Raw genomic sequence first — 19,029 nt, forward strand, 5'->3', positions numbered from 1 at the left:
CTTTACCAAGAATTTGTTTACCCAGAATGCTATGAGTAAGGAGTAGTGCTTGAAAGTTTTTTTTGTTTGTTTTAATATTAAAGAAATTAGGGGGCAGCTAGGTGGCACAGTGGATAAAGCACTGGCCCTGAATTCAGGAGTACCTGAATTCAAATCCAGCCCCAGACACTTGACACTTACTAGCTGTATGACCCTGGACAAGTCACTTAACCCCCGTTGCCCCCCCCAAATATTAAAGAAATTATTATTGTATTTGGCATAATAAAGGGGTTTTTGTTTTAATATTAAAGGAATTATTGTTGTACTTGACATAATATGTTATATTTTGGATAAAGTGCTAGATATTATTGGGTTAATTAATGGACTTGGAGTCAGACCTAGGATAAAATCCTACCACTGATACTTAATGCTGTTGTGTGACTCTGGGTGAATTACTTAACTTTGTATTTAAAGTAATTCCTCAGAATTCAGTCAAAGGTGAGTTATGATTTGTGTTGGTGGAAATGTTCACATTGAGGATTATCTACACTAAGGAAATCACAGCTTCTTTGTGTATTGCATATTATTGTACTTTACATGAGCTCAATGATATTAACAGATTATATGAATAGAAAAATTTCAAAAGTTCGACAAGGGTTTGAATAAATTATTGGTTGACATATCCATGGCAGGTGGTTGGGGATATTTGGGTTATACCTTAGAAGTTTGTCTGAAAAGATATCTATACTCTTACACAAAACTTCCATTTACTGCCAGTTATGTTCCCTCAGGATGCTGGGCTATTGTTACTAGAACTAAGCTCTTGGCGGGGGGGGGGGGGGGGGGGGGGGGGGGCAGCAGAAGTAAATATAGTAAATAAATGGGTAAATGGGGTTACATTTGTAAACCCAAAATAATTAGTCTGGGGATTATCTGATCCTCTTTCTTCCTAATTATTGAGCATTGGTTATTCTATATTTTTTAACGTTCTTTTTGAGTTCCAGTTTCTTTCCCTCTCTCGAGTACCTCCCCTAGTCATCAAGAGGGCAAGTAACATGATATCCATTATACCTGTGAAGTCATGGAAAACATATTCATATTGTCCATTGAAAAAAAGGGAGAAAAAAGTTTTTAAAAACATACTTAAATCTGCACATAGAGTTCATCAGTTCTCCCTCTGTAGTTGTATAGCATTTTTCATCATGAGTCCTTTCAAATTGTCATGGATCACTGTCTTAATCAGTAGCTAAGTTCTTCACAGGTTGATCATTGTTACAGTAATGTTGTTACTATATATGATGTTCTTTTGGTTCTGCTTACTTTGCTTTGCATCAGCTCATGTAAGTCTTCTCAGATTTTTCTGAACCAGTCCCACTCATCACTTCTTAAAGTGCTGTAGTATTCCATCACAATCACATACCACATTTTATTCAGCCATTCCCCAATTGATGAGGATCCCCTCAATGTCTAATTCTTTGCCACCAAAAAAAGAGCAGATATAAATTTGTGTATCTCTGTGTCCTTTCCCTTTTTCTTTGATCTCTTTGGGATACAGACCTGGGAGTGGTATTGCTGAGTTTTATAACCCTTTCAGCATAGTTCTAAATTGTTCTGCAGAATGGTTGGACCAATTCACAACTCCACCAACAATACATTAGTGTTCCAGTTTTTCCACATACCCTTCAGTATATCTCATTTTCTTTTTCTGTCATGGTAACCAATCTGATGGATATGAAGTGTATTTCAGGATTGTAATTAAAATAATTCAGGATTGTTTTAATTTGTATTTCTTTTAATTCTTAGTTATTTGGAGCATTTTTATGTGATAATTTATAGGTTTGATTTTATCATCTGAAAACTGCCTGTTCATTTCCTTTGACCATTTATCAATTGGGAAATTGTTGAGCATAGATTATTAATAGAGTTTATTGTATTTTGACTATGTATTATACATACATATGTCTGTGTGTATATATATATATATATGTATTTTTATATATACATATTTATTTGTTTATTTAAGTCCTCTTAAGCTATTTAATGACAGAAGGAGAATTTAAAATAATTTTTTTCAGTAGCCACGCTAGTCCTACTGGGTAATTTAAAGTTCCACTTTTAATTTTGAATGTTAGGTTATATTATTATATGTAAGACAGGAAAATGTGATTTTGGATATTATGCAGCTAAGCTGATACAGATCTTTTAAAATGCATTGTTTCTAACCTGTAATTTTAATAAAAGTACAGTTTGCATAAGATAAATACTTGGCTTATTTATAATGTGTTTTGAAAATGCATGTACCTGTGGGGGCGGCTAGGTAGCGCAGTGGATAAAGCACGGCCCTGGATTCAGGAGTTCCTGAGTTCAAATCTAGCCTCAGACACTTAACACTTACTAGCTGTGTGACCCTGGGCAAGTCACTTAACCCCATTGCCCGTAAAAAAAAAAAAAAAGAAAGAACGAAAGAAAGAAAATGCATGTACCTGTGTATGAAGGGGCATGGTTTGAAAAATTATTTATATAATATGTAAGAGCACTTAAAATTTCAGAATTCATTTAGTTCAGTACTACCATTATCCTCAAAGGCATTCTAAAACAGTTATCTTAATCACTTTTTTTCTTAGATGGGGAGGGAGCATCTTTGATCATATTTTGATTAGAGAAAATATTTTTTGTGATTTTAGTTTTATTTTTAATATTAGAGTGACTAGTAAATGTGTTGAAATAATACAAATGCAAAAATAATTGCAACCTATTATAGAATTGCCTGTTATAAAATGTTTTCACTTTTTTTCTTTTAGAAAGTGGAGCTGTTCCCAAAAGAAAGGACCCATTAATACACACTAGCAATTCACTTCCTCGGTCAAAAACAGTTGCAAAAACTACATCCACAGGTCTTTCAGGTCACCACAGAGCACCCAGTTGTAGTGGGCTATCCATACTATCTTCAGCTCGACAGGGAACTGTTCCTGCAGCTACATCTCATAAGGTACTATAAAACTGGAACCTAACTTTCTGTATTACCCAAAGTGAAAACTTAGGAATGGTTGTGCTTCATTTTGTTGTGCACAGGTGCTTTCCTTAACTGCATAGTTGTGTTCCTAAAAAGTTCCAAGCTGTGTTTCTGAAAATGGATTTCACTTTAAGTGCAGTTGGGAATTTACTATTGTTTTGTCTTCATATATTGCATTTACTTGCATAACATTCCATTTTCATTTGAAAACCTCATTTTTCACACACACACACACACACACACACACACACACACACCCACCTCATTTTCCAGTATTGAAAACTATTTTTAAAAAAAGAAAGAAAGAAAACTATTTAGGAACTTTAGCACTTTAGAGACTTGGTGCAGTGTTTCTTTTAGATCTGATCTAGCCTGTGAGACTACTTTATATGTGAAATGATGATTTCAAAAGGTTATTTTTAATATTTAGCAATTAAGTTCTTTTGGACAAAGTCTACCCCAGACTTGCCTTATGATAAATGTTTTCATAGTGAAAATGTGTTTAGCTAAATTCTGCTGGGATTAAATTAAGGTAAATTTCAGATTTGAAATACTTAGATGAAAAGCTATGCATCTCTGAGATAGAGGATCTGATTTTGAAATGTTCCTCAGCCAATGCAGTGGACAAAAATAAATTACTTTCTAACTGAGCATGTGCTTAATTTTTATTTCATAAAATTTTTAACTGTCTGAAACCTTAAAGATAACTTGTTAGTAGAGAGTACAAATGTTAGATTGTGGTTTTTTTCACTATCAAAAACCTTATTTTTTAAGGGAACCCCCAAAACTAATAGGATAAATAAGCCTTCAACCCCTATGACTGCTGCTCGAAAAAAGAAAGACTTGAAGAATTTTAGGAATGTGGACAGTAATCTTGCTAATCTTATTATGAATGAAATTGTTGACAAGTAAGTGATATTATTGAATTTTGTTCCATTCATCAGTTTAAAATTCTTGTTCTGTGACCAATGTGCATTCTGAGTGAATAAAAGTTCACTGTTTACATACTTCTTAGATTTTTAATTTTCTTGATAGCTTTCACTTAATAAAGATGATTCACACAATAGTTAAATATTTAAATTAACCATGAAAGTTACTAAATGCTTAATTGACTATTAATTATTTGACTTAAATTTAGATATAACTGTGAATAGATTCCCATCATGGGATTGAATTAATATTCTTTTTCTTTGTCAGTGGAACAGCAGTCAAATTTGATGATATAGCTGGTCAAGAGTTAGCAAAGCAAGCATTACAAGAAATTGTTATCCTTCCGTCCCTTAGACCTGAGGTAAGGAAATCATTGACATTTTCCTATAGCATTATATATGTTGCATCTGTAGAGACAGTAAGCAAATGCCACTTATATTCATGTTATGCACTATTATGACAATAGAGGTAATGAAAACATGGGGAAAATGGTACAGACAATGGAATGGAAATCACAATACTATGTATTAGTTCAATATGATGACTAGGTATATAGGAGAGGAAACAATATTTGCTGTTTTCAGTCATTTAAAAAATTGTCATATAATTATAGGATCATAGATTCTGTGCTACAAAGGACTTTGGAGGAAAAATAATAGAATGTTCCTAAACAATTAGTGTTTTGATAAAGTAAATCAAAGTAACTGGAATTAGAAAACCAAGAGGGAACTTCTTTGAAATCTGACTTCAGTAATGCTTAGGAATTACTCTCCAAAATCACTGAATTCACCAAAGTGAAGAGAGGAACAGTGAATGGCAGGGAGACATCTAAATTCCCAATGTAATTCTTAATTGCTTTGTGGAAATGAAGAGTTTACTGACTGGGGCTATTCCTTGCATATATACATGCTTAGTTTTGTTTTGGATTTGAATACTTGTTAAAGTAAGACTTTATATATTTGTTTCTATTTCATGAGTGCTACCAAAAAATTTTTTAAAGATTATTTCAAGCTTTTAAAAACAAAAATATAAACATTATTCTTTTCAAATAAAAGGACCTTGGGAAGCCTTTCTTGTTAAGTCTTCATACTTTTTTGAGAAAACTTGATAGGACTGGTCAAGGGTATAGTTATTCTTTTTATGTAGAGTTCAAATTATGTCTATTTATGTCTATTTCCTTTGTGTATTATCTTGTCTATTATCTTTCTATACTTCTTATGGAGAAAGCGATCTTACTTTTTGTTTTTGTTTTTTGTGAGGCAATTGGGGTTAAGTGACTTGCCCAGGGTCACACAGCTAGTAAGTGTTAAGTGTCTGAGGCCAGATTTGAACTGAGGTCCTCCTGACTCCAGGGCTGGTGCTCTATCCACTGCGCCACCTAGCTGCCCCGAGATCTTACTTCTTTGAAAGACAATGGAAAGAATCCTATGTTTTGAATTAGAGGACCTAAGTTCAAATTCCTTCTCTCTCTGTCAGTACTTTTGTGGTCTTGGGCAAGTCATATTAATCTCTGTCCTCAGTTTCCTCATCTGTATATAAAATGAGCAATTTAAATGAGAGGACCTCTATATATCTTCTGGCTATAGATCATATGATCCTGCCTTAAATTATAGCCAGACCACACAGATTATCAATTTGACCAACTTTTGTCAGCAGTTATATGAGAGAATCAATTGCAGGAAGACCAAGACAGTATTCGCTGAAGTGTTGCATATTCATTAAATGTGGTTTTAAAATACTTGCTGAAGTTTTTATCTTTTATCTTTTTTTTTTTTTGGTGGGAAACATTTCTGAAATTAATGGCATCACGGAGAAAAATGATTCTGTCATTATTCAGATTTTCAGGAACAATAACTGATGGAAAGAGCAGAATTAAACTATTTTGTAACCTTCCCAGAGCAGTAACCATGAGCTAACCAAGTTGGAATAAAAGAACATGCCAGTGTTGTGACAGTTCTGTTTACCTTGTTGTAGAATTAAGGGGGTAATAGAACAGGCATAAGCAGTCTGATTGATTTTTTAAATATGGATAATACTCAGACATCATTTGTTTCTGGATTGATAGGCGATTTTTTTTTTAAGTGAGGCAATTGGGGTTAAGTGACTTCCCCAGGGTCACACAGCTAGTAAGTGTTAAGTGTCTGAGGCCGGATTTGAACTCAGGTACTCCTTGATTCCAGGGCTGGTGCTCTATCCACTGCGCCATCTAGCTGCCCCGATAGAGGTGATGTTTTAATCTTCCCTGTGAAGAGATTTCTAGTGAATGTTCAAAAGAACATGAGGGTATCCAGGACTCCATGGTATTTCCCACCATCTTAAATGCCCTCTTTCCAAACAACTTTCTTCAAACATTTCCAGAGAATGTCTTGTCTAGCATTTGGCTGTAGACGTTGGCATGGCAGACACAAGGTTTATGGGAAAGGGTGCTGGGACTGGAATTGGATATCTACGTGGGACACTACTAGTTCTCTGATCCCAAGCAGTGTTGCTAAGCCTTTCTTTCACTTTTAATTTCTTCATCTGTAAAATGGAAACTGTAATATTTGTACTGTTGTGAGAAAGTGTAAACTGTAAAATTGTAATTAGCTATCAATAGTTTCCTATGTAGTATGATTTCAATGGTTTTGTTGGTGGTTCTCCTCTAATGTTACTACTGACTTTTCCATGGTATGTGAAGTCCTACCACTACAGTTTCATTTTTTGACTGAGGGATTTCATCTTCATGAATCTTCTGTTAAAAATATAAATGGGCTTGGGAAGAGTGGAATGGAATGGAAAAGCATTGATTAACCACTTACCGTATGCCAAAGGCTATGATAAATTCTGGGAATACAAAAAGAAAATTTATGTGCTTCTTGCTTTCAAGGAGCTCATGTTCTAATTGGGAGGATTTATATTTCTTCATGGCAGATTGAAAGGTCATGTAGTACCTAGGCAGGGAAATTAGCTAGAAGTGGCCACCTCTTGCTCATACTGCTGTAGTCTGTCTGGTCATTTTGCCTTTCATCTCTTCTCCCCCCCATTTATTTGGTGTGGTCCTGCTAGATTAATCTTTTTTTTTTTAATTAATACAGTATTTTATTTTTTTTCCCGTTACACGTAAAGATGGTTCTCAACTTTTGTTTATACAAGCTTTCCAATTTCAGATTTTTCTCCCTCTCCCCTCCCTCCCCCCTCCCCTAGGCAGCAGGTAATCTGATATAGGTTATATATCTATATCTATATCTATATAGATTAATCTTCATAAAGTTTTCAGTGTGTTATTCTCTTGCCCAAGAACTTAAGTAAAGCCTAAACTTCATGATTCAAGACCTGATATTATTTGGGCATACTTTACCTTTTTAAGTATTATTCCAAATACTGGAATAGTCTTTTTTGCAGTACTCATCTTTCTTACCTTTCTGTAGCTTGTGGTACTTCAGACAACCCTTTCCTTCTGAACTCTAACTTATCCTTTGGTCTTTACAACACTGTTATATCTCATTTCTCTTCCTACCTGACTCTTCCTTTCCTTTCTAGCACCATTATCCATGACCTGTCTCCTGAGCTTAAGTGTACCCCAAAGCTATACAATGCTCTATCTTCTTTTTTTTTTTTTTGGTGGGGTAACGAGGGTTGCCCAGGGTCACAGAGCTAGTAAGTGTCAAGTGTCTGAGGTCAGATTTTGAACTCAGGTCCTCCTGAATCCAGGGCTGCTGCTTTATCCACTGCGCCATCTAGCTGCCCCTCTCCATACTTTCTTGGTGTAATGATTAAAAATTTGAGAGGCATAGTTTCTGGGAAATGTAATAATTTTATTAATAAAGCCAGCAGGTTTTTAACAAAATAATGGTCATTTGGCCATCTCTCTCAGACCAAAGGCAATCATGGTCATGGGGCTCACAGTTTATATGCCCTTGAAATAGGAAGTGGTTCATCAAACAGCAATCAGGTCCAATTGGTTAATGTAATTAGAAGTAGACTATATTAAAATGAAGAGTTATACCAGATCACCCCCAGCTTTGGGCTACCAATTCAAAGAATGTATACCCTTTTCAATGGGTGGGCTGAGTGACCCCCTCTCTCAATGGAGAGGCCTTCCTATTTAGAGAAAAGATCTGTCTCCCCTCAATCTTGAGTAGAACACAATGAGCTTCCCCACCCTACATTCCTTGAAAGCTTGAGATGGCTTTGACCAAGATGAAGAGATTCAGTGCCATCTTATAAAGGAGAAACTGAACTTTTAAAAGTTGAGGCTTTGAAAGAAGGGGGAAGCTCTGAGTCTCCCCAAGATATCAATTATTAATAATAATTTCTCACATTGGTAAACTCACAGTGGTACAGTTATCCTTGGAGATAACTCCCAACTCATTCCCTTAAATAAAAGATGTTACTTGACTAATGCATAAATATGTTGTGTGTGTGTGTGTGTGTGTGTGTGTGTGTGTGTGTGTGTGTGTATAGATAGATATAGATATATAACCTATATCAGATTACCTGCTGTCTAGGGGAGAGGGGAGGGAGGGAGGGAGGGAGGGAGGGAGAAAAATCTGAAATTGGAAAGCTTGTATAAACAAAAGTTGAGAACTATTTTTACATGTAACAGGGAAAAAATACTTTATTAATTAAAAAAAATAAAAGATGTTACTACTACACATAGTAAAAAAAAGACTGTTTTGTGACTTAGCACAAGGCATATTCCCAGAGAAGTAACAATGCAAACCAAGTTGTAATAAAATAATAAATAATTTGTATTATCAGGAATATGTTCACACAATTCTAGAATTATAGAGTAACAGACTATTTAAGTAGTAAAATCAATTTAAAAGTAATGGGTGATACTCAGACATTATTTGTTTCTAAATTGATAGAAGTAGTTTCTTTAATCGTTTCTTATGCAGCGATTGACAACTTAGATAGACCTTATCTTTTTCCTTTGTTCTTTTTGGGGGCTGGACATCTCCCCATGTATTCCACAGATATTTAACTTGACTAAAGTAGAACTTAATAACCTTCCCCTTAAACCAGTTCTCTTCCTAATGTCTTTTTATCTATTGAAGAAACCAACATCATTCCATATCTCATATCCAGTTGCTTTCCAGGTCTTCTTGATTCTATCTCCATAACCTCTTTTGCATGCATCCCCACACATGACCAAGTATCCGTGTTTATGCCTACATTGTCTCTTGACTAAACTGTTAATTTCCTAAATGATCATAAATTATATTCCTGTTTCTGGCCTCTCCATTCTCTAGTCCATCCTCCATATAACTGTCAGAATCCTCTTCCTACAGTACAAGTGACCATGCCACCCTCCCACTCAAGAAACTTGAGTGACTTACCATCCTTAGGATAAAGTGCAAGCTCTTTGGCATTTAAAGATTTTCATAATCTTGTCTCAAACTTTCTTTCCTTTTTTTTTTTTTTTTGGTGTTTCATTAAATTTTATTTTACTTAGTCCAATTTAGTAGACAATTAACATTCCACCAACTCGTGGTGCAGAAACTTTCAATTTTTTTGTTTAGGTGCTGCCTTTATAGGAGCATTAGCAGCAGATGGAGCTGTTTTCTTAGTTGCTTGCTTAGCCTTTTTTGCTTCCTTGGCAGCCCTGATGTCTTATTCTCTTTGGGCCTTTGAACTTGAGGTTTCTGGTTCCTCTTGGCCATTATATCATCAAGAGAAGCCCCAGTGATGGCACTCTGGAATTTAACTGCCCAGCAGGTTCTTTTCTTTTGAATCTCTTCTGACTGTCCCTTCTTGTGCTTTCTTCTATAGAGGACAGTCCAATTGATCTGCCGAGGGTTCCTCTTTGAAAGGAATGTAGACTCATATTTTGCATTCAAAAATTGTAATACCTTCCTGTTTGTGCGGATGTAGTGCCTCCCGTGACCCAGGTAGATCTTGTACCCGCTGAAGCTGCACAGCTCGACCTTCATGGCTTCAAGAGACAGGAAGATGATGAAGAGGAAGAGCCAAACTTTCTTTACAAATTTATTTCATGTTAGTCCCCCTTGTGTACTCTGTAGTTGACTCAAACTAGCTTATTTGATATTTCCCATCTGCAGCATTCTACCTCTGAGAGCAGGGACCATTTAATTTTTGTCCTTCTTTCCTAGCTCCTTGTTGGTGCTTTTTAGGTGGCAGGTACTTAGTATATGTTTGTTGAATTGAATGTAGCTACACACACATACAGTCAATCAAAACTACAACCAACCAAACAGCTCATCCCTAAAACATTTTTAACTTCACCACCTCTGCCTTTCACTCATTCTGTTCCGTATACCTGGAAAGCTTTTCCTTCTGCCATCTCTGCTTGTTTATACACTTGTGTTAAGCCTTATATTAAAGACTATCTCCTCTCTGAAGCTTTTCTATATTCTTTCAGCCCTTAGAAAGGCTTCCTATATAAGTGATTACAATTAATTATAGCTAAGATCTATATAGGACTTCACAAGTTGCACAGGACTTTACATATGTTACCTCATGTATTATCAATTTACCTCCTAGGGTTCTCACGAGGATCAAATAAGATAATTTGTAAAAGCACTTAGCACAGTGCCTGACACATAGTAGGTATGATATAAATGTTAGCTGTTTTTGCTGTTGTGTCCTCAAAATAATCCTGTAAGGTTGGTGTTCTTATTATTTTCATTTTACAGATGAGGAAACTGAGTTTTAGAGAAGTTAAGTGACTTGCCCTAGGTCTCACAGCTAATAAATATTTAAGCCAGAATTCAAATTCGGGTCTTCTGATTCCAAGTCCAATGTTCCGTTTATTTATCCTCCATACCTTCTTATATATACATATCTTATGGCAGTAACCATTTTCTACCTTAATTATTTGTTTTTCTTTCTATCACTTGGTAAGCTCCTTGAAGATAGGGAATCTCTTACTCATTTGTATGTCCCATAGTGTGTAGCTGTCAAGGAAATTATAGTCTAATTCAGAATATAAGCAACTTAAAATATTATATAAATACATTATTATAAAAACTTAAATAGCATTATGAGAGGTAAAATTAATAATTAAATGTATTAATAATAGAAGTAAATGCCATAATGCACTATGGCCTTAGATTTCAAATGAATGGTTCTAACTTTTTAATGCTATTGCAGTTTTGAAGCAGGAAAAGATTGTTGTGGGCTAAATGTCTCCCTGAAGGAAGTAGGGTTTGGGATGGGTAGTGCTTAGAAAGGAGGAAGGGAGTGAAGAAGATAGAGGCGTGAATGGATTTGTACAGTTGACTTGCAAATAAGTTCAAAATTCTAGTCAATGATATTCTCACATGAGTCTGTATCTCCTAGTTCTCTTTTACTTGTATATATCTGTGTCTGTACTTAAAATTTTTGCTTTACATTAGCCTAGTTCATTCTTCTTCAATAAAGAAACAATGAAACCTATTGTGCTTTCTAATTAAAAGTGTCTTATTCTTTGTGCTAACATCTCCCTGGGTTTCGAATTCTGTTGTTTTCTGTCCTGTGTCTGAATGAAAATAATTAGGAAATGTTTGTCCTTGTTTTGTAAAGTTATCTTTTCTATTTTAATAACTATTTCCCCAGATTAGTGGTTTTCTTCTACCTGTAGAACAAAGTTTTAAACTAAAATATGTTCTTGTGTTTTTAAAAGTTATTCACAGGGCTCAGAGCTCCAGCTAGGGGATTGTTGCTATTTGGCCCACCTGGAAATGGAAAAACTATGCTGGTAAGAAATGCTCTTATGTGTTTGAATCTTCTATATTTGAGAAAAATCAAAATATGTTGTAGAAATAATTTTCTTTCCTTGATAGCTTCTCTGAAATTTCTTTTTAAAAGATTTATGACTATCAAGAAACTTTAGAAAAGTTGAAATAGATACCTACAAAGTAATGTTAATGCTGCAGAGGCTTTGTGGTATAATGGGAAAAGGACTAGACTATGAATTAGACCTACATTCCTGTCCCTCCTTTGACTTTTAGTGGTATGATCATTGGTAAGTAACTTAACTGTTCTGTGCCTAAACTAGCTGATAATAACCTTATGAGATCCATAATGCAAATATCCTGATTTTGCTGATGAAGAAAGTTTTTGTATTCCTTAGAGAACTGTATAAATGAGTTGGGGAATTAATAGCAAATATTTTTCTTAATAGTTGCATCCTGTGTAGTATTTGATAAGCTTTCCTTAATTGTAATTGAATACAGTTATCCCTTTCATATCTTGACTTTCCCCATTGAGGTTGCAGTGTTATGCAGTTAAGTATGTCAACAGGCAATCACAGTGTTACAAGACTTACATGAAAACTAGGTTTATTACAAGAGAAATGAATATGTATGTGGAACCCAAAGGGATCACAGTCCTTATAGAAGTTTGCCTATTTATGACAGTACAACAAAAGGAGGAGGAGAAAACAGGAAGGGGCATAGCATGGCATGGGAGGGGAAAGGTGCAGTAATCCCTCCCAAAGGGGAGGAACAAGGCAATGGCAAAAGCCACATTCTTTTACCTTGAGAACCACCAGACTATGAAGATAGGCAGGTCTGCTTATTTGTAAAGGACCCCAGCTTGGCACAGACTGGCTAGTACCCGTCATGCCTCCCAAAGACACACAGGGAGTCCAGCTTGGGGTGCAAACAACAAATTATGTCAGCTGGTGAGGCTTTGTCCATGACACATTCAGGGCCCTCCTGCATGCTCTGGAGTCAGTGTTTCTGGAAAATATGGCCACTCAAAAGGGCAGTTTCTGGGGAGCCCTTAACAGCCCTCAACATTCACAAAAAAAGATTAAATGGTAATTTTGGGGGTGTTTTGTGGAATCTGAAGGCCAACAGGTGACATAGAACTTATGACCAAATACTTAACCCAAATTTTACAGTAAGGTACTGTAAATACTCCATAAAAGGAAAATTAAAAAATCAGACCTCTTCTCTGGTACAAAGGGAGAACCAAATAATTTTACATGGATTTTCCAGATTGCAGGAGTGCTGAACCCTAATTCCTTTTTTTTTTTTTGTCGAGGCAATGAGGGTTAAGTGACTTGCCCAGGGTCACACAGCTAGTAAGTGTAAAATGTCTGAGGTTGGATTTGAACTCAGGTACTCCTGAATCCAGGGCTGGTGCTTTATCCACTGCGCCACCTAGCTGCCCCCCTTAATTCCTTTTTTTTGTTGTTTTTGTTTTTGTGGGGCAATGGGGGTTAAGTGACTTGCCCAGGGTCACACAGCTAGTAAGTGTAAAGTGTCTGAGGCCGGATTTGAACTCAGGTACTCCTGAATCCAGGGCCGGTGCTTTATCCACTGTGCCATCTAGCTGCCCCTCCCTTAATTCCTTTTTGATGTGTGCTTTTTCTGCTTCCCATCATTTCTACTAAAGACCCCACAAACAAATTTACATAAAGGCTAATGTAATCTGCTCAGCGTGGTTTTGGACAGCTGAAAGGAGTAGTGGAATAATTATTATTTTAAGGCTTTATATAAAAGGATACAATAAGCAACATGTCAGAGTGGCTAGAAGACTGGCCTTGGTGTTAGGAATTCCTGGATTAAAGTTATGCCTCTAAAGCATACAAGTGTGGACCATTGGGAAGTCACTTAATTTTTCAGTGACTCCAGGAAACTCTATAAGCCTATAAATTGCATGGCCAGTCTCATCTGTGGAGACAAGTTGTAAGTTTCCACACCAGTGAAATCACATCTGGACCAAGTAACAATATCTACAGTGTATATATCTGACTGTGTTGAATACTTTTTTAGTTTTTAGCTACTTTAGCAGACTAAAAAATAATGAGCAAGAAGTATATAGATTTTGTTCAAGTTATACAAAATCCTGGTTGTCAAAGGTGCTAAGACTTTTTTCCTGTCATGTTTCCAGGTGTTTCTGCTTTCCTGCAATATCTTTGCCAAAAAGAGAGAATAAACAGAGAACAGCACTGTTTTTTGCTGGCAACTCAACTCCCTTTGTTGCAAGCTGCCATTCCCATAATAGAAAGGAGAAAAGCCAGAATCCTCTTCTTTTCCTTTTGAGAAAAGGACTGAGGAAACTTCCCCTCTCACATAACAGAAAAACATCATAATTGTGTTATAATATTAATAGTCACGTCTTTAGTTTTTAGAAAATCTTTCTTATCCCAAATTAGGTCCTATTTAAATGAGATATCGTGATACTTTAAGTCCTTATTTTAATATATGTTTATGTGGTGTTATACCTGCTTTTTTATGGTTTTTTAAAGGCCAAAGCAGTAGCTGCAGAGTCCAATGCAACTTTCTTTAATATAAGTGCTGCAAGTTTAACCTCGAAATATGTGAGTAACTACTTTCAATATTTACTAACTTAAATGTAAATTTTAATATTAAATACAAATAATGGTAGTATAAATAAGAATGTTTTCTTGGCAGTTTATACTTACTTTAAAGATATAACAAGCTATAGACTTGAAAGTAGTTTATTTGTGTTTGTCACTCTCTTCTTAATATTTCCCTTTTGTGGAACATAATCGTTTTACCTCTAAATAGTCAATTCAACAATTATTATAAAGTGTAAGCATCAAGTATACAAAGTACAATCTGAAACAGTCCTTGCCCACAAAGAGCTTACATTTCTTCTGAGAGAATACATGTACAAAGTAAATATATACTATATAAATATGAAATAAAATGTATAAAAAGTATCAAGAGGGAAAGAACATTAAGTACTAGAGGTAGGAGAACAGGAAATATTTCACATAAGAGGTACCTGAGCTATGCTTTGAAGCAAACTAAAGATTCTGTGAGGCAGGAATGAGGAGATGGACCTGTTTATGCAAAGATAGAGGAGGCAACAGAAAGAATGTCATGGAAAGGGAATGGTTGCTAGGCCGGTTTCATTGAAATAGAACTTCCACAAAGATGAATAAGGTAAAGTAAGACTGGAGAGCTAGGTGGTAGCCAGGTAGCAAACAACCTTAAATTCCCGAATAAAGGTTTTGTTCTTATCCTAAAGTAGTAGTAGCTAATATTAATTACTAGAAAGGGAGCACCTGAATTCTCTGAGACTACCCCTTCCCACTCCAATATTCTGGTTTTATATAGAACTTTCCTAAACCCCTCCTGTATTTACCTTCTGTTATTTATATATACACCAATTTTGTGTCCTTTATCCATTTGCTTTATAATTTTCATTCCAAAAAGAGTTTCATTTGATATTAGTATATTCAACGGCAAGAGCTTTAAGGATAGCAGTGTCTAATGTTACACAGCAGACATGTTAACAAGGTCAGTTCCAGGCAAATTTGTGAATATGATAGTTTGACTTCCAGCCTTGAGTCAGTCAATAAGCACTTGCAGTGTACAAGGTACAAGGCTGAAGTACCAGGGAATTCAGAGACCCAAGTCCCCACTTCCAAGAAGTTTATATTGTAATTGAGGAGAAAATATATACATAAAGGAGCATAGAGTGTACACTAACCCTAACAGCTGGGGGACCCAGGAATGGCAGCATGAAGAAGGTGGTAACTGAGTGAATCAACAAGCATTTAGCCAGCCCTTCCTCTTGTCAGGCCCTTTGCTTAAGTGTTGGAATACAGATACAAGCAAGAAGAAAGATAGCTCCTGACCTCAAATAAATTACTTTTTAATGAAGGAAGACAATACATAAAAGAGTACTGGAAAATAGGAGGGAATTTAAGGAAGGGACATACCGTGGTGGGGGCATGGTTTATGGTGAAGTCTGGAGGATAAAGTATAAATGGTCTGGGTCCTTCCTCCAAATGGAGATTATTAGTACAGTTGATCAGTGAGAGAAGGGGACGACAGTGGTGGATGAAGAAGCACCTGAGGCATGGTGATGAAGAAACTAGGAATACTGAAAGGCAGACAAGAGGGAATTAATTCCAGGCTTGGGGGACAATTGAGTGCAAAGACAGAGCTGGAAGATGGAGTGTTGTGTAAAGTCAGCCAGTATGGAGGCATTGTAGGGTGAGGTGTAAAAAGACTGGAAAAGTAGGAAGAGGCCACATTGTGAAGAACTCAGGTGAAAACAGAAGAGTTTATACAGGGTATCCTGGAAGTTGTATTGCAGTTTTAAAACTGCACTAAGACTTACAGAACACCCAATATTTCATCATAGGGAAAATAGGAAACCACTGGAGTCTGTTGAATAGGAGAGTGACACAATCAGACCTTAGCTTTAGGAAAATTACTTTGGCAGTTAACGTGGAGGATAAATTGATGTAGGGAGAGGTGGCAGTCAAGAAAAAGAGTAGCCTTTTTTGCAGTAGTCCATGTGAGAGGTGATACAAGCCTGGTTTAGCATGGTGAACAAAACTGTGTTCTTACTAAGAGGAATACTTTAAAGATGATTTGGTCGCTTCATATGCTTAGTTTTTAAAAATTGTTTCTTTTGCAAACAAGGCAATAAAACTTAGTACAGTTATACTTTTTTTGATGGAAATACTTTAATCTCATTCATACTTAGATATTAGCTTTCCCAGAGGTATTCGAATTTTAATATAAGTCAAATACTTAAGCCATGGGTGGCAGGTCAGGGGATGTTATAATTCTGAGGAATAAAGCATTTCTAGTTCCCCTCAAATCATACTATGCTATGGTTGCCCTGGAGATGGTCTGCTTAGATTTTTTTGTTGAAAGTATGCATATAGGTTCTGTAATCATTAAGTGTTTATAATTATGATGAATGAAATCAATTGTTAAAGCTGCTAAACTAAAATCATTTTCTGGCCATGGATTAGTTTATTCTAGTATGTTCTTAGAATCATTATACAAAATCAGTTGGACAAGTGTTTATTAAATACCTAAAGGTACCAAGGACTTTTGAGGTCAACCAATTTAATGTCACACTCAATAAGGAATCCCTGACAAATAGCTCCCCAGTCTTGGTTTAAATACCTTGAGGAAATCTCATTATCTGTTAGGATAGTATGTTAGCCTGTTCAATTATTGGATTGTGCTAGTTATTATAAAGCTTTTCCTTATATTGAACCCAGATCTACTACTTTTTAACTATTCATCCACGCTTCAAAAGGAGCACAAAACAATACTGTACTCTCTTCTACATGTTATCCTTTGATGATTATACCATACCTGCCCTTAGTCTTATTTCCAAGCTAAACATACCCAATTCCTTTAGCTATTCCTCAAAGATCAAGGGGTCTAGACTTTTTCATTATTCTTGTTTCTCAACCTCTGAGAACACCACAGTTTGCCAGTACTTCTCTTAAAAACTGACAGAACTAGGCATATTACTACAAATGTGATGACAGAGTTGTGGAAACAGGAGAGGGAAGGGACAAGGGGCATCATAGAAACATTTCCAGTTAGATTTGTCTATATGCCAGTTGGTTCCTTATGCAGTACTAAGTACTGTAGCCTATGGAAATGGCCTAAGTTAACTGGATTTGGCACTTTAGGAATGTTTCAATTGGAGAGGCCAAAGTGACTCATGATACCTGGAATTTGTTGCTTATTGTTGGTGTTTATGACACTGACTTTCTCTAGAGGTTTCACTGGGATCATTCATTGTTGATGGATTCTTCTTCATATTCCCTTCTCCTACTGTGTGTGGGATGTGGGTGTATATTTGTCTGCATGTATATAATTCACTTATTCCTGTATACTTGTCTACCCCTCTGTGCTCTCCATCACAAACCCTATTTATAAGGGAAAAGAAGACCAAAGTTATCCTTATTCTTTTTTGTTTTAATTTTCAAACCTGAATTAAATCTTTCTTCTTCCTCTACCCCCCAAATTTATATTGAAACAAAGAAGAAGAGGCAGGTTTATTTGTCTTAAAATTACAGTCACAGAAATGATAAAAGTTGGAATAATTTTGAAGTTTAATGTGTAACAAAATGTTTAATACTTTGTTTTAGGTAGGTGAAGGAGAGAAATTGGTAAGAGCTCTTTTTGCTGTGGCTAGAGAACTTCAGCCTTCTATAATTTTCATAGGTAAGATTATGTTTTCTTGGTTAGTAACATTCATGAAATCCTTTTCTCCAAATATAATAGGGCTCTTTATTTTGTTACTCAAATAGATCTGTGCTATCATTGCTATTGATACAGTTATCAACCTATCAAACCTCTTGCTGTTTTGACTCTTATTTGTGTCTTCCTATAAATCTTTCACAGGAGATTCATCCAACATGCTGAGAAACTGCATCTAGATTTTTTTGGTTTTATATGGATACCTGTCTAGCATGTAAGCTGTCCTTCTATAACTGACATAACAGGTCCACCACTTTGTCTGTTCAGAAATCTCCTTGTGGTGACACTATAAGCAAATTAAAAGAGCATGGAATAGCCTCTGTAAGATTTATATGAATAGTGGAAGAATTTAGGACCAAAGAGGATATAGAGAGCAATACAAAATGTAAAATAGATAATTTTGATTATATAAAATTAAAAAGCTTTTGCACAAACAAAACTTGGGTCATTACCCAAGATTTTAAGAAATGCAGAAAATTGGGAAAGAAATTTTGAAACAAGTATCACTGATAAAAGCCTCATTTCTCAAATATATAGAGAACTGAGTCAAATTTATAAAAATACACATCATTCCTAAATTGATAAATGGTCAAAAGATACGAAGTCAGTTTTCAGACAAAGAAATCAAAACTATAGCCATATGAAAAAATGCTCTAGATCACTTTTGATCAGAGAAATGTAAATTAAAACAACCTCACACCTATCAGAGTGGCTAATATGACAAAAAAAAACAAAATATTATATATTGGAGGGGATGTGGGAAAACTAGTATTCTAATCTACTTTTGGTGGAGTTGTGAACTGACCCAACCATTCTGGAGAGCAGTTTGGAACTATGCCCAAAGGGCTATAAAACTGTGGATACCCTTTGATCCGGCAATACCACTACAATGTTTATATCCCAAAGACATCCCATAAAAGAGAAAAAACCTATCTGTACAAAAATATTTATAACAGCTCTTTTTTTTTTTTTTTAAAGTGAGGCAATTAGGGTTAAGTGACTTGCCCAGGGTCACACAGCTAGTAAGTGTTAAGTGTCTGAGGCTGGATTTGAACTCAGGTACTCCTGTGACTCCAGGGCCGGTGCTCTATCCACTGCACCACCTAGCTGCCCCAACAGCTCTTTTTTTGTGGTGGTAAGAATTGGAAATCAAATGAATGCCCATCAATTGGGGAA

General features: G+C 35.8%; 1 protein-coding gene across 6 annotated transcripts in view; it reads left to right on the top strand.

The window, feature by feature from the left end:
- Nucleotides 1-19,029, top strand: part of SPAST (spastin) — an 87,886-nt gene that overhangs the window by 49,273 nt on the left and 19,584 nt on the right. For all 6 annotated transcript variants that reach the window (XM_043987635.1, XM_043987633.1, XM_043987632.1 and 3 more), the window contains 6 exons: nt 2,781-2,968; nt 3,767-3,900; nt 4,190-4,283; nt 11,529-11,603; nt 14,106-14,177; nt 17,742-17,817. In XM_043987635.1, the coding sequence (XP_043843570.1) occupies nt 2,781-2,968; nt 3,767-3,900; nt 4,190-4,283; nt 11,529-11,603; nt 14,106-14,177; nt 17,742-17,817 (639 nt within the window). The remainder of the gene's footprint in view (nt 1-2,780; nt 2,969-3,766; nt 3,901-4,189; nt 4,284-11,528; nt 11,604-14,105; nt 14,178-17,741; nt 17,818-19,029) is intronic.

The sequence above is a fragment of the Dromiciops gliroides genome, chromosome 2 (genome assembly GCF_019393635.1).
Source record: "Dromiciops gliroides isolate mDroGli1 chromosome 2, mDroGli1.pri, whole genome shotgun sequence".
Taxonomy (NCBI): domain Eukaryota; kingdom Metazoa; phylum Chordata; class Mammalia; order Microbiotheria; family Microbiotheriidae; genus Dromiciops; species Dromiciops gliroides.